This window comes from Polypterus senegalus, chromosome 16 (genome assembly GCF_016835505.1).
Source record: "Polypterus senegalus isolate Bchr_013 chromosome 16, ASM1683550v1, whole genome shotgun sequence".
Taxonomy (NCBI): Eukaryota; Metazoa; Chordata; class Cladistia; order Polypteriformes; family Polypteridae; genus Polypterus; species Polypterus senegalus.
This window is the reverse complement of record NC_053169.1, coordinates 56,637,463-56,659,794: the sequence shown is the minus strand read 5'-3', so window position 1 is coordinate 56,659,794 and position 22,332 is coordinate 56,637,463. Positions and strand designations below refer to the sequence as shown.

General features: G+C 39.2%; 1 protein-coding gene across 3 annotated transcripts in view; it reads right to left on the bottom strand.

Moving 5' to 3' along the window:
• arfgef3 (ARFGEF family member 3) overlaps positions 1–22,332 on the bottom strand; it is a 191,655-nt gene that overhangs the window by 83,341 nt on the left and 85,982 nt on the right. For all 3 annotated transcript variants that reach the window (XM_039738234.1, XM_039738235.1, XM_039738236.1), the window contains 4 exons: positions 13,794–13,839; positions 11,387–11,471; positions 5,794–5,898; positions 3,973–4,297 (listed from right to left, as the gene is read on the bottom strand). In XM_039738234.1, the coding sequence (XP_039594168.1) occupies positions 3,973–4,297; positions 5,794–5,898; positions 11,387–11,471; positions 13,794–13,839 (561 nt within the window). The remainder of the gene's footprint in view (positions 1–3,972; positions 4,298–5,793; positions 5,899–11,386; positions 11,472–13,793; positions 13,840–22,332) is intronic.

Below are 22,332 nucleotides of genomic sequence, written 5' to 3'. Positions count from 1 at the left end.
AGAAGTGCACTTAGGACTAAGCCTATCACCGTTCATAAGTCTTGCTTATCATTGCACATATATAGTACAACGAAGTTGATGCCAGCCTATCAGTGCAAAGCAAAAAGGGATTATAAAAACTGTAAGAATATACACAGCATGCTACATATACAAGACATTTTTCATAATTTTCTAGTATTCATTCATTGCATAACTTAATGTTTCGCAATATGAGCAGCATTTAGCGCAGTTACGGCTTTAGAATAAAAACTTTTTTTAATCTATTTGTGTTTTTATTGTCCTAAAACATTTGATAGAGGGCAGCAGTTCAAACAGAGAATGATGGGGATTGATTGGATCTTTAAGTACGCTCTGGGCCTTTTTAAGTCAACAGGAATGGTAAAGATCTTCCAGGGATGGGAGAGGGCATCCGATAATCTTCTAGGCAGCATTGATGACCCCCTGGAGCACTTTTCTTTCTGATACTGTGAAGCTGGCAAACCACACACAGATACAGTAAATCAAATTGTTCTCTATAGAAGGGCATAAGCAGTTTTTGAGTGAAATTGTTCTTCCTGAGGATCCTCAGAAAGTGGAGTCTCTTCTGTGCCTTCTTTGTCAGCTTTGTGGTGTTAGTGCTCCTTTATGTGCACACCCAGGAACCAGAAGTGCAAGACCCTCTTCACACAGTCTCTGCCAATGAAAAGGGGCTGAATGTCTGTTTTCTTCCTCCAAAAGTCAATGAACAGCTCCTTGGTTTTGGTGGTGTTAAGAATCAGATTGTTGTAGTGTGCAGGGGTGCAGTCATAGATGCAGAGATTGAAGAGAAGAGGACTCGGCACGTAGCCCTGTGGAGAACCAGTGCTAAGGATGAGGGCTAAGGAGATGTGGGTAAACACACAAATGCTACACACACAAACACACATTGGGGACCAATTTAACATTTACCAGAGTTTATTCTGGGTTTGGCAAACTTCAGGGAACAAAGAAGATCAAACTAATGGAATGATTTCTTAGAGAATTGTGCTGGACTGCTTCTGTGGTAAACAACCTACACAAACAAAAATGAAGGGCTCGCTGTGGTGTATTCAATCCCTTATGATTGCCATGTGACACACGTGTAATGACAGATGCCATTCACTGTAAATTATAAGAAGAAATGTTACTGTGATCGTCAAAATAAGTAAAACTCCATCTTCTCATGGTAAGAAAAATTGCTTTATTAATGGTTGCTTATTTGATTTTAAAAATTATTAATTTACTGGTGCTGGTCCATTATATGGTATTGCATTAGTGGTAAATTTGATGTTAGTTTTCATTTTACAATTACTTATTTGACTAACACCTTTATCCAAGGCAACCTACAGTAAAACATCTGGGATACAATTAGTTATATTTCTTTTGGTTTTCCAATTGGATCACAGGTAGGTGAAGTGACCTGCTCATGGTCATATGGTGTCAGTAGTGTCTTCAACATTTTAAAGCCTTAGCCCCATAATGGATCAGTATAGGCCAGAAAGCCTGCCTTTACACTTTGGGTCTGGATAGCTTGAATTTTTTGTGGCAGGAATCATAAAACAAACCCGCAGAACGGCTAAATTTGAGTGTCTGATTAAAACTTAAATCACAAATGGTCAGACCTTAAATACATAGCTGGATGAGTGTGCTCAGGACTTAATATAAAAGCACTCAATCACCCCTATGGACCAGATGAATGAAAGCACACAACTGTTTTATACAGTATATGCATGCTCACACACACACACACACGACTGACCTGCAGTCACTAATCAATCACACTGACAGGATGTCTTTACCAATACTGTTTAAAGAATAAAAGCCTCCTGAGGCTGAGAAGTGAATGGCAGAGATACTGCACTTCTGCTTGAAAGGGAATCGATGCTATGAGGGTTTTCTCGTTATACATTTTAGAGGTGTCAAAGGTTATTTTTGACTCTGGTGAAGGATACCAATTATGTAGATTTAATGCATAAACCAACCAGCAGATGGCAATAAATGAAAACAGCATGAGATTAACACTCTGATAGCAAGAGCTGTAGTACATATTAAGGATGGCACAGCTTTACTGAAACCTTACAATTAAGGCTGACCGGTCAGGTTCTGTAGGTTTTCACAGATTCTTCTCATCTAGCCTGGTCATTCCTATGGTCAGTGAAGCATACATTGTAATAGCTGTTTGTAAAGAGGATAAATCAGATAAATTACTTTAATAAAAGCCTAACTAAGGTCAGTACTGGCTCTGTGGGATCCGTATACACATATGGCACCTTGTTAGTGTCCTGGTTCTGCTCGTTTATGTTCTGTATTTACTGTTTTAAGCTCTTTTTTATGTATCATTTGTTTAATATCACATATGTTCTATATGTTTATCATATTTAGTTATGTAATGCATATACTTTTTCATTTTTGTGTAGTTACTATATGTTTATGTGTGCGCATTCAAGTTCTGTTACTTTTCTTGTGCTTTGTGGTTGGCTCCCAAAGAGAGGGGGCCACCCCCCCTTACTCTGTGTGGAACTAGCCCCAGCACTATAAAGACGCCCACAGGTCAAACACAGCTCATTCGTCTGTTCTTGGAGTTGGCGAGTTCTCACACTTTTGGAATGGTATAGTTTATTTAATTTTCTGGAATTCTGAACGCTGCTATGTGTTTTGAATCCTTTTTGGATTCTGAATTGGGAATTTATTTGCTATTGGAGTGCCATTGGGCATATCCATTTATGCCTTTTTGAGTATTTTTTGAAGTGACAGAGCTTTTTGCAATTTTTTTTTCTTTTTATAAAGATTTATTGTCTGCCCTTTTTTCAGAGACAGATGTTTATGGTTACCCTATTTCTGTCAGAGCATTTTCAAATGTATTTTGGGACTTATAGTTTTGAAGCCAGTTTCCCATTTTGACAGTCTGCTCCCCCTGAAGCCAGGAGGTCTCCCATGGGAACTGCTTGAGTTAAGTGTACCTCTGCTGGGTGGCACCTAGGGTCCTAGCTTGCTGCCTAGCTAGTGTGCAAACCTCTAATAAAGATTGTAGAGTAGAATTCCCTGCATCATAACAGTTAGTGATGATGCCCAATAATATACAGATGTTCGATTGTTTTATTCTTTATTTGATATTTAACATAACACAACATAACATTGTCAAAACTGTGTACTGGTTGTTGTCCATGTGAAGCATGCGTGTTCTAACCATTTCTGTGAGGCTGTTCCTGGAATTATCTTTCAGACAGGGTTTTTCTCCTGGCTTATGTTTACATTTATTTTCCGTTTTTTCTGTTTATTGTAAAGTACTGTATTTGTCATATGTTTATATAACTTTTTTTAGTATTGTTATGTTTTATTTAGTACCTATTCATTTTGTATTGTTCTTTCAAGCTTCTCGTGCCTTGTGGGTGGAACGCCAACCTTATATCACTGCTAGGGACCACACCAAGCCTATAAAAGAAGGCTGGGCAGTGAGTCCTGTGCAGTTCATTAGAATACACTCGGCTGAGGTTCGGTGGCATTAGTTTTAAATACTGTTTTTTTTTTTGTTTATTGGCCTTCGACGTTTTCTGCTTTGGTTATTGGATTCTTCTTTTGAATTGTGTTTTTGAAACATTGTTGGTTAGGATTGCCTTTTGGCAACTCCTTTTGTGCCTATTTTATAAAGTTGTGTCCTATTTTATAAAGTTCTAGTGGGGTTTGTCTCTTTACCAGCTGGAGTTACCACGGTTTTCCGTCTTTGAGACATATTTCAAGATATTGAGACATTTTGAGGCCTAGATAGGTCCAAAGGCACCTGTTTGCCTAGATAGTCATGCTGCCTGTAAGTGAACTAAATCTGCTGGCTAGGAGGGAGGCTGACCTGCTTTTTGTCATTGTTTGGAAGCCTCACACCTTTTGGCTTTTCGTGTGTGTGTGTGTGAAAAATAAAACACCTCAGATTTAAAGCTGGGGAAATGGCTGAATATGTGACCATAAAAAAGCATTCCTTACCTCTTTCATGATTTTGATAGCTTCCACCCTGTGCTGGGGTGGCGGATACAGAAGGATACGATGATACAGAGACTGTAGAACTGGCTTCATGGAGTCCACGCACCCAACTAACCGCACCAGCTCGGCTGCCATATAGTAAATGGTGCGTGCTACAGGGCCGATGAGCGTCGGAGCACTGGATGAACAACCAGATCCACGACCCTGGTCAAGCACACCCGCTGAGGAGGATTCCGTCTCTTGTGATATTACGCCATGAGCTGATGTAATGGTTTTGTCATTCATGGGGTTCCCAAGAATGACAATCAGAGCTGGACACAACTGCTTCCTAAAAGGCAAGGAAAAATACAGAAAAAGGACATATCATTGAAATTGTTTTCTACATCAAAATGTTTGGTTCAGAGCACTTGGAGATAAATAACTGCTTTATCTCACTTACATGTAGTCTCAGTGACACTTTACTGGGGCATTCTGCTTAGTAATAGTAACAGCTTGCTTTTTCAAATGGCCAATCATGTGGCTTCAATTCAGAATATAGTATAACATGACGAGAAAGTCAAAAGGTTTAGTCATCAGATACTTTCTGAATCCACTTTAACTTTCCATAGAAAAATGACTACCATGCTAATAATAATAGTAATAAATTACATTTATATAGCACTTTTCTCGATACTCAAAGTGCTTCAGTGAGTAGTGAGCCACTTCAACAACCAAAAATGTGTACCATCCATCTGGATGATGTGACAGTAGTAATTTTTGTGCCAGCATGCTCACCACACACGAGCTATTAGGTAGTGAAGGGATGAGAGACAGACAACTAGAGATCAGGAATTATTAGGGAGCCAGAATGACTAGGCCATGGTGGGCAATTTAACCAGGAAATTGGGATATAAAATACTCTACTAAAGATGTCCAGGGACCTTAATGACCCTGAGAGTCAGGCCCTCGGTTTTACCTCTCATCTGAAGGACAGCATAATTTTTACAGCACAGTGTCCCATCACTGTGCTGGGGCATTGGGATCCATACACAGACCACAGGGTAAGTGCCCCCTGCTGGCCTCAACAACACCTCTTCCAGCAGCAATTCAAGCTCTTCCTAGGTGGTCTTCCATCCAAGTACTGGCTGGGCCTGGACATGCTAGGCTTCAGGTGGATGACCTCTTCTGAAGTGCAGGTGGTATGGCTGGTAACCTCCAGTGGACTGGTTTAAAGTCCAAAGTCAATCACTTTCTTTGGAGTTTACATTTTCTTCCTGTGCTTGTGTAGTTTTTTTCCTCTGTGTCCTCAGGTCCCCCCCACCCCACACCAGAGGTTAGGTAAGACTGGCATCCCCAAATGCCCCCAGTATAAGTGAGACAGTTTACTCTGTGATAGACTGGCACACTGACCAAGGCAGCTTTCTGACTTGACCCAATTCAGCCTGGTAGCATCGGGTCTAAGACAAACACCCACTCTTAACTGAAGACAAGCTCTGTGTTAATATTGTAAAAAGAAAAATAGTAAAATACAAACTCAATCCGATTTTTCTTTCATGCCTATTATCTAATTCATTTTATTAAATATTTTTTTATCTGAATTATCCTCGACAAAAAAAATGCGAAAATGCACAGAGAGTATTAACTTGTAACATTATTTATGCAAATTGAATTATGATAATAACAGTATCTTGCTTCTTTGGAAATAATAGAAAATCATTTTGAGATTTCCTCTTTCTTATAGTTTCACTTTGTCATTAATGCAGTAAACCACAATGCCAACAGCACTGCACTTCATTCACAAAGAGACAATCATTTTTTTATAATATAAATTTGAGAAGTATTTACCAAATTAAGTCCGTAAAGCCTTTGTGAGAGTACATGTTTGAAGGACAGCTGCTCAGCATGGACAGGATGCATTCCAGATACAAAAGTTGGAGCTGTTGATTTTCACTTAAATGGAAAAACAAAGACATAAATATGGTGAGCATCGATCAAACATAAAACCTTTGACATTAATTTACAGATTAGAGCACAGGGTGACAAAGTGGCACATTGGCTAGTGTGCCCCTCTCGTCGATCCAGGGTGTTTTGGTTTTTAATCCCGCATCTGATTGTTGTCTGTGAGGGGTTTGCATGTGGTCCCTGTGTCTGTGTGGGTTTCCTGGTTTTACTACCACATCTTAAATACGTGTGTGTAACGCTTAGTGTGTACATGAGAGGACCTGGCAATGGACTGGCGTCCCACCCTTGAGTGGGTTTTTGCCTCATTCTCAGTGCTGCCAAAATTAATTTTGGTGACCCTAAACTGTATTAAATCAATTTGAAAGTGTTTTTATAAAACATTAGACATTACTCTGTCTAATACAATTCCTTTTAGTTAAACCTATTTATTAAACCTAATGTCTTCATATCCATATAGCCCCTTTCTCCATTTCTTAATGCATTTCTGCCTGTTATCTTGCAAAGATATTTTATATATTTATTACTAACAAAAAAAAGATTTTTATAACAACAAAAGCCTAAACTTATTTGGCACTTTCCATACTCTTCAATGCTCTCCACCACAATACCAAGTCTAACTCCATCCTTCTCCCAGGCCTTTTTCATTACAATGGCCTCTCATCCCTTGCCACTGTTCCTCTCTAGACTCAGAGTTAGACCTACTGAGGCCGTTGTGTTGTAACAGTTGTCATGTGGGCAGTGTCATTATCAGGTTGTCCATTCTCCATTATTGCAGAAGGACAAAAAAACTGCACAGGTATTAAGAATCAAGGTATTACCTGTCAAGGAGCACCTGACTCAGAGGGCCAATAGAATCTAACAGGGTAGAAGCTTGACCACATAGAAAGGGTGATGGTGAGGTGACCAGGGGGCTCATGTATAAATGATGTGTATGCACAAAAATGTTGCATATAAACGTTTCCATGCTCAAATCACAATGTATAATACCTAAATTTGGTGTAAAGCCAGGCACATTTCCACGGTACCTCATCCCCTGATGTACGCAAGTCCTCCACTCGGTTTTGCATACTGGCGGCACCCAGTGTCAAAGCAGTGCTACTGTTCCTGTGTGGTTATCCTTTCTTTTTCAGATTCCACATCCCTGAGGTGGCTTTATAAATACACTGAAATTAACCGCATATTGTTTATTAGTTTAATTCATCTGACTGTAATTAACCTGTAACAATATAATGGTTCATGGAATGGTCAAACTATTCTAAATACAATAAATGCTTTAGCATTGTTACACTCACTGCACCTTCTGCTTTCAGCTGCTCCTGTTAGGGGTTGCCACAGCGGATCATCTTTTTCCATATTAGTCTCACTGCACCACTCAGAGTATTTATATCACTGCATCTGAATGTGAATCAAAGATGTACAGAAGCTGAGAAAGAGAATTAACGGTATACGGCATCAAGCACACGCTGCCTCAGCCATGCTGCCTATTTGAACTGTTCTCACACGGCAAATGTTTCAAAGCCTTTCATGTACGGACCTCGCGGTTCACAAACAGTTTCATTCCAAGAACTCTAAACGCAGTCAATCAGTCCATCAAGTGCTCCTTGTAGAACTGTTTGTACTTATAAGTACAATCACCTCACTGTAAACTTGCACTACAGTTATAATATTGCAGAAGCTGGGCCACTTTATAAAGCGCGTATTTACAAATGATGATGATATATTTTTTAAATGAAATGCAGCAAAATATGTTTATTATATTATACACAGATACAACTTTAACTTCATTTACCGTAGATCCCGGAATATAAGCCGACTCGGTATATTAGCCGACCCCCTTCTCTACCTACTAAATTACATGTATTTGCCAATGAGCAGTATTTAAGCCGACCCCCTTCTCCAAGCAAAATTTTCTACATTTCCTTAAAAGTGTCTCTTCAGGTATATTTATCTTGTTTATCCACGAGAATTTGAGACTGCCGGCATTTTTAATGGAAACCAGGAAGTGATTGCTGAGAAGTTTGGTTAAATGAAATCTTTGTGTTGAAACTATATACGCAAATATGGTACATCGGCGGGTGGATTTCCGGAGACTCGTTATAAATTTGATTAACTTAAATACGCAACACAGTGGACCCTTGACTTAAGAACTTAATTCGTTCGCAAAGGCTAACCCATAATGCGTTCCGAACCTCCCACTGCAACACTTACTTAACCTTTCCATAATAAAAAAGGGGTGTATAATGTGCATAATTTACCAAAACACCAATAATTTTTCTAATGTACTAACCAAAAGTCCTAGCCTACCAGAAGTAGGGACATTAGGGACTTTCAAAACTCGACTTGATGTTTTCTTGAAGGAAACAAGTGGATAGGACTGGCGAGCTTTGTTGGGCTGAATGGCCTGTTCTTGTCTAGAGTGTTCTAGTGTTCTAATGTTCTAAAAAACAGATTAAGCTAGGAGCATGGTGGCGCATGGTCGCAGCGGCTCAGGGCTCTCCTTTTAAGTGCACTTTCTTGTTGTTTTTGTACTTTTTTTTTTTGCTTGTTTGTGCACAATCGGTTCGGCGAACATCCACTACACCCGTCAGAACCTTATAGACATCGGAGTCCAGAGCCAGACATCTGTTTCGAGTGTTTTTCATCACACGCACAACATCCCAGACAACATAGCGAGACCAGCGGGCTCTCCATGGATTGTTGTCAGGTCTAGGAGATGACGCAGATGGAGGAGGGAAAGAAAGCAGAAGAGGGGCTGCAGATCCGGCGTTATGCTAAGGCTAAAAAAACAACCATACAAGCCCTAAACAGAACTTTTTTTTGCAACTTCTTTGCAAATATGTCTGCACTGAAGGAGCTGCTTTTAATCTCACTGTACATGTGTATAGTGACAATAAATGGTATTCTATTCTATTCTATTCTAGAAACAACAATTTCATACTGTACTCACCATTTAATTTGACATCTTTGGGCTGCAGGAAGGGAGGAGGAGGAGAATGAAACTGAAGGTGGTTATTGTTTAGAAGGAGCCTCCTTATGCAAATCTTTTCTTTGTAAAATTGTCGAGATGGTGGATTTCGACATGCTGTACATATTAGCGAGATCGGTCACACGAACAGCACTCTCATATTTCCACTAAATTTCCATCTTCGTTTCGATTGTGATTGCTTTCTTTACCTTCTCTTCCTTCCTTAGCAATTATGTGTCTTGCTTGCATGGTCTTAGTGAATTATATATATAGGTAAATCACTGCAATGACCGAAATTACATCCACAAACACATGTATCTGGGTTCCGACTGATGCTTACTAACGCTCTCGGTTGTTTGTTTACAATCGCGCAAGCGGATACACGTGACCGCATTCGGGTTGTAACGCAAGATGTTGGTTGTAAATCAAAACAAAAATTTTTATTTTAAACTTATCAATAATTTGTTATAAATTTTATTAATAATATCAACAACTAAAACACTTTTTTGAATAAATTCTTTATTTAATTTAAAGTACCGGCATGCAAAGTTACTTCTTCATCTGTAAGATGGCGCTGTGGTTTCATCATTAATTACTTCCGTATTCATCGGCAAAACCGGCATTGCGCTGGAAATCTGAAATCTCGATATCATAAGCCGACCCCAAACTCCAAGCCAAAATCGCGAAATTCTCGGCGAATCTACAGTAAATAATCTATATCGTTAGTAATTAAACATGCCAGAACATGGTGCCGCATCGCTAGCTAGGAGCTTGTTGTATTGTTCTACTCGCTGTATTCTTGCTTGTGCTGGCGCGGCACTAGAAGGATAGAAGGATAGAATAATTAAACATGTACTACGAAGATATTTCAATGTTCCTTAAAAGTTTTGAAGAACCGGCATTCTAAGCTTACAGATGGCTTAACGTCAATTAAAGAGCTTATTGTGTGGTGATTGGGTATTTGAAGAAAGAAAAGTAAGGACAGGAATTAGGGGTTAGTATGTTTGAAAGAGACAGTACTGCTGCAATAAAGTATTTCATCGAAGGTCGCACACAGTGCAGCAAGCATCTTGCGTGAGACATGAACAATCACTCTGCCACCGTGTTTTCATGTTTAATAACATGATTTAACTCCTATCATCATGAAAATGATATCACGTATACATCTCAGTATTTTAATTATTCAGAGAGCTGCAATATCACAAATCTAATGGATTCCCTTGTCCTGTTGGAGGAAAAGAAAGCCCGGAAGTGCATAGTGATTCACACACATACAGCACATAGAAGATCAAATACAAAACAAAGGATTTAAAGTGCTACTTTAGTTACAATGTTGAGAAACTAGTAAATTAAACAATTTTAAGATGAAGTTTATAATGTTCTACTTTAATGACAAAATAAACTACGTGATTAAAGTGGAAATTTCGCGATTAAAGTTGACATTTCGTGCTTTTTTCCCACTGTGTGCCTATTTTTTTTGTCTGTACCCTAATAAGCTTTCATATGACACTCAGACAGTGGGCTTCAAAGAGGCGTAATTCTGGGAGGAGTAAGGGTGGGACAGCAGACGCGTGCACGTGTGTTACTTTTTACGCTGACCGGGATTTATGTAGCAGAACGACGTGGAAGTTTGTGTATGCACAGATTTATGCATCTGGAGTTTTCTGTGCATACGCACATTCTCGCTTTTGTGCTATACCATGTTATAGTGTGAATTCTACGCACAACGTTACACATGAGGCCCCAGGTGAGGTTAGATAGAAAAAGTTCAAGAAACAGTGCCAAGGGGAAGATTGCAAAACTGATGGGGAAACTATGACCTCTACAGGAGAAATCAGGTGAACTCGGGTTCAAGCATGGATGACAAATAGACTTTTTTTCCACTACATTCAGTGAACTTATCCTTACGCTTACTATAATTGTTGTTTGTATACTTCTGTGTTTCAGTGGAGTGTCTTATTTTGTGATCCATCAGTGTGTGATGTGTGCTACAGCGCAGGTTTTGTATAAGAAACAAAATTTACAATAATTTTATTACAGTTATCACCTTGTATCAGTTGTTGTGTTCTGTACTTGTTGTCAGGTTAGCTGGTCATTCACGCTCCAGATCATTTAGTCATTTTTTTCTTTAGTTGTCACTCTAGGGATCGGCAGCACATTTTATAATCATGCCATCTTGGAGCAAGATGAGTATAGTGTGGTTATTTTGAGCCTTTCAGGTCCCCATAGTTCTCACTGAGACTCCAACAAATACTACAGTTCCCAAGAGTCTCTGCAGGAACCAGAAATACCACAGCAATGAAAATGCTGCTGCCCACTAGAGGCCTGGAGAAGCTCTGCTCTATTACAGTGTTTCCCCAGCTAAGAATCTGTTAATCCTCCACTAATCTTCACTAATCAACCATACTTAGGACTACAGGGCAGAGTGAAAATGACAACACCATGTAATATATCCAGAGTGCACAAACAATGGCATGCAAAATTAGTAGGTGGCAGAAGTAAAGTACTTACTTAATGACACCTTGCAGCTTCTCACAAAAGACAGCAAGGACAGACACGATATCCTCACAAAGTCCTTCAGTGCTTAGCAAAGTCTCTGCAAACAAAGCACATGCCAAGAAAATGGTAAGTTGACGAATTAGCCAATTCTTATGTAAGAGTTGAAAAACGTTAAGGGTAAAGGAAAAAAAAAAGGTTAATAAACACCAAAGGTCATCTGTAGGAACCTGAAAGCAAATTACTGTCAGATAATCTACCACAAAAGACAGTCACATTATAAAACATGTGTGGACTCAGAATTAAAAACCATGAATTACTTAATGGAGTTAAATTAACAACAAGAAATGGTTTGAGAGTACAATGTATACATCTGCATATGCTTATGTGTACACAGATAGGTAGACGTGTATATATGTTGTGATAAACCCAGGGCATCAGTTAGCCCCAAACCCCAACACGATCCATCAAAACACAGTCCTTTATCAAAAATAAACAAAGGTTTTATTTAAATACCTCCAAAAGTATCACCAATACACACAAAACACTGGTCTTTTTCTCTCCACAATATGTTCTCTCACCACTGCACTACCCTCCTCCAGTGTAGCCTCTCTACCACCCAGCTCCGCCTCACCTGAGTAAGGGTAAGCGGTCCCTTCTATTACACCTGGTGCCAGGGTGATTGCCCAATGGAAATACTTCCGAGTCACACGAAAGTCAATTATTTGAGCAGGGAGCTTATTTCCCTGGAACGCCTTCTTGCAGCACCACGTGACCCCAGCAGGGCTGCCATGCCAGACTACATTTCCCAGCATGCCCTGCTGGCTTCCCACTGGGTGGGGATATCCAGGACTGTTGCCATCTAGCGTGCTTTGGCAATAACAGTTCCCTAGCGCTCTCTCTGATTCTATAGGGGCTGTCTGTCCATTTCTTCCTTCTGGGTCTGCTTCATTTCCTGGCCGAGATGTCCGCCTAGCTCGTGTGGCATCTACAATGCACACTTAAAAATGCTGTAAAGCAGGAAAGTCTAAGCTTCTTCACAAGAGAAACATCCATCTTCCTTGTCACTATGCTCACATTTGCCATGCTTTTTAACCATCACATCTACCCCAGTCACCAATTTTCTTAGTTTGGCTGTCTCTTACCAGGTTTTATTCATTTACACAGCTGTTTCTGTTTCACTTACTCACTTTGAGTCCACCTCCATTTGAGGTCATTGGTTATTCATGTCTGTTAAATTTGCTTAATCAAGCAATGGGCCGTAGGTCTACAAAGATCTCATGTTTTTTAACTGAAAAAAACTGTGGGAGTTTAAGGATATTCAAATATCTTATTGTATTGCTTCATTTTCTCTCAAAGGAATGTCTGGAACTCTAAATATGCGTTTTTTTATTTTTGACACACTAATCCAGAAGACATACAATAACCGTCTAAGACAAATACTTCTGTAAACTATCTAAAGTGCCTATAACTTTCTCACGGTTCAGTATACAGATGCAAAGACGGACAAACAGATAGATAGATAGATAGATAGATAGATAGATAGATAGATAGATAGATAGATAGATAGATATTGTAGATAGATAGATAGATAGATAGATAGATAGATAGATAGATAGATATTGTGAACACAAGCAATAGTGTTTCTGGGATACACAGATCTTGTGAGCATGTGAAATAAGATTTATTTATTTATTTTGTTCATGTCCCTTGAGGGGCTCGGTATCTCTTTATTGTATTAACCTTCCTTTAAAGAGTGCACATATTTTCAACTTTTAATTCTATTGTTTGAATAGAAACTTTTAGTTTTTTGTTTACTAATTGATTAGGTTCAACTGCAATATTTTCAACTTTTACTGGTGTCAGACAGTTTGCACAGGCCACTGTCTCCCCCAGAACACTAGATGGCAGGCCCCCTGGGTTACGGCATCACCACAGATTTCCACATGGCATCTTGGGAATTGGAGTTCATCAGCTCAGCCCTGTTGGGATCCGTGGGTGCCAGAAGGTGGTGCTGGGAGGACTGGCAAACCCTGCTGTGTTGGCTCCAACATCACCTGGAAGTGCTTCCGAGTCACAGCTTTAGGACACCAGATGTGCTCCCAGATGTAATGTAAAAGGAGCAGCCCCATTTCAGTAGGACAGTCAGAGTGGGGAGGAAGAGGACAAAGCTTGCAACGGGAGTGGAGGAGAAGGAGATGGAGAGCAGAAGGAGCAGAGTATTGCTGAGTGTTACCGTGCATTAGCATTGTAATTTTGGTTCTGGTGTGGGAAACTCTTCCTTAAAGAATTTAAAAAAATAAAAAAGAAGCTTTGCTGTTGAAGAACTTATGTCCAAGCCTATGTGTGTGTTGGGAGTTTGTAACAGGATTTAACCTGCCCTAAATTTGCTTAAAATAGAGAAACAATAGAAGGACCAAACCTTTGTGCTGATATCCAGACAGTACTTCATCTTGGCCATCGGATGCCTGCAGTATTAAAGAAGAAAAATCAACATAAAAAGCAAGTTTAGCCAGTGTGCATTTTTTCTGGTGCTAAGAAACACCTCTTCAGAATTCAAACCACCATTAACTCTTTAATAATCTTACCAGAAAGGAAGCAATCAATGAAACCATATTTGAAATGTCCATCTTTCCCCCCTTAAGGCTTCACCACTGATTAAAAGTGATGTGTAAGACAAACGGATCTTCCTACAATGGAATAGTGAATAATCACAAATGTGCACTTTTATTGAAAGGTAACCAAATGAAAAAGAACTCTTCTTTATGTTCTATTGTCATAATAGATGACCAACGATCATAATGCTTGTTTCCTTTCCAGAACTGGGGACTGACCCTCGTGTTTTTATGTGCATTCATAATATGATTATTTGCATTTACCCAAGGACTTGTCACCCACTCTGCACCTGCTCTATGTGAACAGCGCTTTACAAAATTAAATTGAACTTGTAATGTTAGCCTATTAATTCCCTCGGTTGTTTGGTTTTTTTAACCCCGCAGTATTCTGAAGCCAATTCTGGGTGGAGCTGGAGCCCGACACAGCAGGGCTTGCCAGTCCTCCCAGTGTGCCCTGGCGGCACAATGCTAGGCTGATTGTTTGAAATAATAATACGCTAAATTTTTTATGAAATATTTTACTTAATTTAACGAATATGGCAAGTATTTTCTGCAAAGAAGGAAATGAAAGTTAAAACAATAAAATGAAAATGCAATCACTCTTTTGCAATTTCAAAAGAAGCATGGATTAAATGAAAATGATAAATTATGGAAGGTCTTCATAGTGTATAAAATAATCACTACTGTATTACCTTATTTAAAAAAGTTGTAACTACAGCTGAAAGACAGAGTTGGGAGAAGCTGAGGTACAAGGCCCCGCCCACTGACCCATGCGATTTGCATTTTGAGAACATGAAAATAAAAATGCAATGAGCAGCAGGTGGCGCCAGTGCTTATTTGCATTTTACATTTCTTTTTTGTAGCTTCTTTGTTATTCAGGCTGAAAATGAAATTGCAAATGCTGTTCTTTTATTTTATTTTTTCAACATTTTTGCATGTAGACTTTGAAAGTGAAATTGCAAATGGTGTCCTTTCATTTTATTTTTAATTTTTGCAGCATTCTTGTGTGTAGTCTTTGAAAATAAAATTACACAAGAGAGACTACATTTTCATTTTATGTTTTTAATTTTCATTTCAAAAAATCCATGTATACACCAACTAGGTGTACTGATTGCACAAAGCAGTAGTCTTTCTAGAGATGGAATCAGGAGGTGGACCATTAAAAATTACTTGCCAAGATTACAACCAAAACAGATAACATCATCTTAGATGACTTCTCGAGTGGCAGCCTTCACATTCATAATGTGAGCGAGTTGATGGCCGTTGGCCAGGTGCTCTCAAGAAGACCATTTGTCTAGTCTGACATGCCCAGTGACTCAGTCAAACTAGTTCATGACTTGCTCCGACAAAATCAAACAGGTTGGAGTTATCTGTAGACATGGGCTCTGTGCGTGTGGTGCCTGGGATTCCCACAGCTGGCATACTCCCTTCTTGAATCCAGGACATCGAAAAACATAAACCGAATTGGACTGGTCGATGAGCACACAGTAAGATTAAGCACATCAAAAGTGCTCAGTGCTTTTATTTAGCAAAACATTCCTAACAAAAGTGCAGTGTGGTTTCTTCTTTCAATAAGTAAGTCAATAAATATTCTATAAAAATAGTGTTCCCGTACGATATTAAAATCATCAATAAATGAATTATCCAAAACAGCAAAAATTATGGTTAAAACACGGTTCCTTTTGAGATGAATCGCAAATCTCCCAGACCATCACAACCATCCCAGACATGAACCTTGCAAGCCTTGCTCCTTTCTACCACTACCATCTCTCCGCCTTCTGTGGGAGCACACTAGGAGGGGTTGAGCAACCATGCCCTGTGAGTGCCGTCCGTTTACTCATCTTTGGGCCACTTCCCGACTGCTTGCCTCCAGACGATCAAACCAGCTCTGCCGTGATCCTGTCTTTTTTGTCTTGTTTCTCTTTACTTTAACCGTCTCAGTCTTTTTCCTTTTTTGCTTCTCCAGATCTCTCCCGTCTCTGTCTTAATCAGGGTGTTTTTATGCTTCAGTGGGCACAGTTGCCTAATTACGCACTCCAGAATACTAATAAGGATACTAGCTGAACTGTGCACATCTGCACATGAAGACACGCTTTGTCGATTCCCTCAACATCACCACACAAATGCATTTTATTACAGCATGCATGATAGCCGACAACCAGTAAAAGTATATAATGCAACGACAAAGAATAAGTAATGCCGGTGTTTTGGACCTTACATACAAAAGAGAAGTTTGTCTTTCTGACGTCTTTTATATTATGTACTACAACAGAATGGAAAAAAGGGAGGAGACTGCAACCAAATTCACATTCTTTGTTAAGCTTTCGTACAGCACTGGAATATTCAAAATATCTTTGTGCTCTTTTTTTGCATGTACTTTTGGTGTTGACCCTCTTGTTCTCTCAATTCTGATTATTGTCTCTTGTACTGGGCTTCAGTTTCATTTCACTTTCTGTTTGTTTGTTTTGTTTTTTTACATGCATCTCCTGGTTTTTGCTCAAAAGTTTATCTACCAGAACATTGAATCGCATCATTATGAGTGACCCTGAGATGTGGCAAATTTTTAGGGATATGCAGGATTTTCAGGGGGACAGGAAAACTATAAAAAAAAAACACTGGTGGCTTTTGAGGACCCAAAATCATAACAAATCAGGACAGCAGGAGAACATATTCACTTTAAAAGGTGTCAGATTCAAAAACCAATGCGATGAAGAGAAACACCCCAAACTGATGTTTCATTTATTGTTTTTTAATATTTATTAAGTGCTTTATCACTATGACCCTAAACTTGATAAACAGACCAAAAAATTAATAGTTAGATTAAACTATTCTTTTACATTTATTCCCTGCTGCAAACGCATATTGAAAATAAACTGCTGAATGATAATATCACCTAATCATAAATTAATGACGTGGTCTTGCATGAATTGCTCATACTGACAATTACCATGTTTGTGCATATTAAATGGAAGCAAATTAACTTTATAAAAAAAAAGACTCCATTACAATTCAGCTCACAAGATTAGAAAATGGACAACAAAACCCAATAAAGGCATATATGTTATTTTTGACATTGCAAATGTACTTGCACCATACAAATCTAATCTATAATAGATGTATGCATTATACTGTGCTGTCTATATTAATAATTGAACAGTTTTAAGCTTTAAAATATGAAACACATCACATCACGGATTTCTCTGTAAACTGAATGATATAATCATAGTAATGAGAAACTGCACATAAGTAAGATTTTATATGTGCTAGATCACAAGTAATGGCACTGACACAAAGCTCATTCTAATGGCAGCCATGGTGGGGTAGATGATTATAGGGTCTGTCATCGACCAAGGGAACACACTGGTCAAGAGGAAATGCTGGGGCACCCACCAGGTCACCTCATTTTAATATTTACAATTTTAAAAAAATAAGCAGGCCTTTGATGGTGCATCAAATAAGTGTAAACCAAAAGCAGTTGAAGTAAAGAGTAAACAAGAGGATTCTGCGTCAGTATTCAGGGTGGGACCTCAGCACTTTGGTCTGTTTGAACCATGCAGGGAAAGAGCCTCGGCTTTCGAGTGGCGAGACCATAAAAGGCAGAGTCAATTTCCCTCCGTAGACGGTTTCTCAGGGCTATGGGAGGTAAAGGAGATGATATCATAAGTAATAGCATCCCCTCATGTTCTAGAGGGGTACTGTTTACTTCTGATGAGCCTGTAAGGAGAACCTCAGTCTAGGAGGAGGTGAAACACATCAAGAATAGAAAAGGGGAATTAAAATGCAGACAGTGGAATAGCAGATACTTTAAACCTGCATTTAATTGAGGTGTTCACATGTAAGGAAGCGGATAACCTCCCAGTTGTAACAGAGACTACTAGGGAGGTACTGAAGGATTTGGAAGTTGTACAGGGAGAAGTGTAGCTCAGATTAAATAGGCTGAAATCAAACACATTACCAGGACCAGGTAATATTTATCCTTGAGTTCTTAAGGAGGTTAGTGAGTACACGTATAAACCCATGATACATATTTATAGGAAGTCACTGCACAATGGGGAAATTCCGAAGGACTGGAAAATGGCAAATATTATGCCGTTTTATAAAAAGGGTGATCAGGCAACTATAGGCCAGTAAGATTAACATGCATCACAGGTAAATTAATGGAAGTAATAATTAAGGAAAAGATTGGGAAACACATGGAAAGAATTGCAGCTTTAATGAAAAGTCAGCTTGGGTTCAGAAGAGGGAAGTCATGTTTAACCAACATGCCAGAATTCTATGAGGAAGCATATTTAGCTGAACTTTCAGAAATCATTTCATTAAGGTGCCACATGAGAGGTTGGACATCAGACTAAAAGAAGTGGCAGCCTAAGGTGTTGTGTTTAGGTGGGTGCAGAATTGGCTCAGATACAAGAAGCAGAGGAACCTCATCAGAATAGGCTGCCATTACAAGGGTTGTTCAGCAGGTGTCAGTACTAGGGCTGCTGCTATTTCTAATATTCATATAAATGATTTGCATAGGAATATAAGTAACAAGCTGTTAAGTTGCAGATTATACCAAGCTAAGTGGACTGGCCAATAATCGAGAACTCGATGAATTATTACAGAGGGACTTGGGCAGCAGACAGGCTGGTGCAGATTTGTGGCAGATGAAATTTAATTAAAGTACATGTAAACTATTACATGAAGGAAGTAAAAACGTGATGTCTGAATACACAATGGGAGGTCTGAAAATTGAAAGTACGCCTTTTGAGAAGGATTTAGGAGTTGTAGTGTACTCAACACCAGACTGTCAACTGCCAGACAGAGTTCACAAACCAGTAGAAGGCTAACAGAATGTCAGGTTATATAGCACCTTGATGTGGGGAGTACAAGTCCAAGGGGGTTCTGCTCAAGCTTTGTTACACACTGGTGAGGCCTCATATGGAGTCATGTGTGCAGTTTTGGTCTCCAGTCTGCAAAAAGGACATAGCAGCGCTAGAAAAGGTCCAGAGAAGAGCGACTAGGCTGATTCCAGGGCTACAAGGGACGAGTGATGAAGAAAGATTAAAAGAGCTGATCCTTTACACTTTAAGCAAAAGCAGATTAAGAGGAGACATGATTGAATTGTTTAAAATTCTGAAGGGAATTAGTACAGTGGATCAAGAATGTGATTTTAAAATGAGTTTATTAAGAACAAGGGGACACTGGTGGAAACTTATTAAGGGTAAATTTCACACAAACATTAGAAAGTTTTTCCTCACACAGACAACCAGACACAGTTGGAATAAGTGACCAAGTAATGTGGTAGACAGGAGGACTTTAGGGACTTCCAGAAAATGACAATGTTATTTTGGAAGAATTAAGTGGACATCACTGACGAGCTTTGTTGGGCTTAATGGCCTGTTTTCTGTCCATATTGTGGACATTAGAACAAATGAGCACTTATGACAAGTCATTATTGTCACATGTACCAAGGACAGTGAAACTCTTGCTTGCATGTGTTAATTAACATACAACAAATTGTCATTCTCTGGCGCCATGATTAACGAGTGTAACAACCTTACCATGACATGTTCTCCTATATTGGTTTAGTTGTCTGTGGTAGTCCTCTTTTGCTTCTGAAGGATTCTTCTCTCTTTTCACTTTATTGTTCTTCAGATAGTATTAACTCTTTGAATGGTAAAATGTTAATCTAATAATAAAAAAGTACATCAGGCTGTCAATTAAATTTGCTGGCTTTGGAAGCTCTATGTAACTTTACAGAGCAGTTACACTCTTCACTGTTAGTTTATTGAGGTTTAGTGTATTCAGATACAAATTCTATTGTTCATTCAACAAAAGGAAATCAACATGATGTGTGCATTTGTTCCCATGGTGACAAGCAAATGAGATTCTTTGATTGGCCTTGTGAGGCACAGAGATGCTGCTGCACTGGGATACTTTGGCTTTCTGCATTGACCAAGAAGGTGATAAACACACTGAGTGCACATAATCGTATACAATTAAAGTACATTTTTGTGACACTTGACTTTTTTTTTTTTTTAAGATTTCCTCATTTTCTTTTCTAAACAGCTTGTGTAAACCTCAAGGGAAAACTCATTTGAGCTTTGATTAGGGGAGTTTATCTATAAATGTCGCTGCTTTAACTTCAGTACACTGAACTGACAAGTTTTATATGCCACCTATTATGTTATAATATTGCATTTTAGATGTCGCAGTGTTTAATATTTTATTATTCATATTATATGCCATTTAAACTTGAATGTTTCTGGAAAGCTTCACCGAGGGCAGAGTCAGTCGAAACAGACATGGCTCGGATTTGTATGATTTGACAACTAGTAGTTAAACCTTTGGAGTTTACAAAACATACATTCTATTATTAATAGCAATTATTCTGTGTACACATCAGATGAAGACGCAGAGTATGTTTATATCTCAATCTGACAAGAAATGCATGTACAGTGCCTTTAATAAAAAATGATTCATCCCCTTGGACAGTTTTCACATTATTATTATAAAACACTGAATCACAGTGGATTTAATTTGGATTGTTTTAGACATTCATCTGTCAACACACATATAAACACACATACACATACACATATGTATGCTGTAGATGTTCCAGAGGATTATTGGGTGTCCCACCCAGGATGGAGGTGGAGGTGGAATCCATACCTGGCTGGGATGCCATAACAGAATGCTGCACTAAATGGGGGAAATACCCGACCAGGATGCCTTATGATTCCCATCCTGATTAGGATGTCCAATGATTACAGAAACCAGCAAGAAATGACTCCCAGTATAACAGGTGGCAGTGTCCCTCATATAGAGTCCCAGTGTGGACACCCGCAGTGCCACATAGTAGTTGGAGTCCAGCAGTGCAGCCCTGTAGGAGTCCTTGGTAGACAATAGAGGGCGCTGCTGGGGGAGGACCTCCCTGGCTTTCTTATGACCTGGGAGTGCCGTATATATTTATGGATAAGTTCTCCTGCGGATAAGTCGGGACTTGATTTTACAGTATAATTTCTAGTATTTTATAATGTCAGTCATATAAGTCGAATATGGAAAATGGCTGCTATTGGTACAAGGGATTATGATATGCTAACACCCACCTGTGAGAGTAACCACGGAGCACTCAGCCCTTTTTTCTATGTGGGTGCGGCAATTCGCTGTATCAGTTTGTGTTCCTAACCCCTCTCTCTCTATTGGGCCATGTGACCCGCACTATTCCGAAGTGACATTTACACTGTTTTTTGTATCTCACACCCTCATACACCTTTACCCAAAGAGCATCCCTTATCTACGATGGAGCGTGCCATCAGAAGAATATGTGAAGCTGGTTTTAAATTTAATGTCCTTGAAGTAGCAAAAGAAATTGGTAACTGCGCTGCTACAACAAAATTCAATGCGTCTGAGAAACTGATGTAAGATTGGAAAAGGCAAGAAGATGTAAAAAAAATAAATAAAAAAATGAGTGTCGCAGTTTTGAACGGGCATATAAGTCAGGGTCTGATTTTATGATCGATTTTTTGGGTTTCAAGACCCGACGTATACGTGAGCATATATGGTACTTCCAACTGGCCACGTCATGTCACAGGAAGTGCTCCTGGACCCTTCATAAAAGGAGCCTGCTTCCATTGCTTGACAAGTCGGAGCTGGAAGCGGAGATAGGCAACACTTGACTGGAGGAGTATCAGTGTCGTAGAGAGAGAGAGAAAAAGAGAAGGAGAAGAGAAGAGACACCCTGTTTAATCACTGTTACATAAGGTATTTTGTAATAAAAACCCATTTATTTGAACCCGGGACTGTTTTGTGTACTTGTGTTTGGAGCTCTGTGGCTCCCCCTAGCTTTCACAATGTATACACATGATAGTGTTGAATCAATACTAAAATTTTCACCTTGGTATTGATACCAGCTTTCTGACCACACTACAAATACCAAAAAGCTCTGAAACAAATAACAGTCCAAAACCCCCTGCATCCCTGGTGCGCTACATTACGCACCACTTCCCTCTTCATAGCCATGGAGTCCTGATCCTCAACCTGTCCCAATCGTGCTATATTCATGGAAGACCTGCTCATGTAGAAGCACGATGTGAACTTCCAATTGCTTTTGACTTAATGGAAGTCCCGATCCCATCAAAAGAGGGGTGTAGATTGAGAAGAAAGCTGACATTTACTTCCAGTACTGGAAATCTCAAAATGCTGGTATTGTACCATCTTAAAATTTGAGTTTTTCATTAGTTTTCCACCATACATACACCCTAAATCCAGAAATAGAGCAACCATAAAAAGTATTTAATCTGGCACTTTTGACACTGATCAACTGAAAAACAACTCTTTAATGTCAAAGTGAAAACACATCTG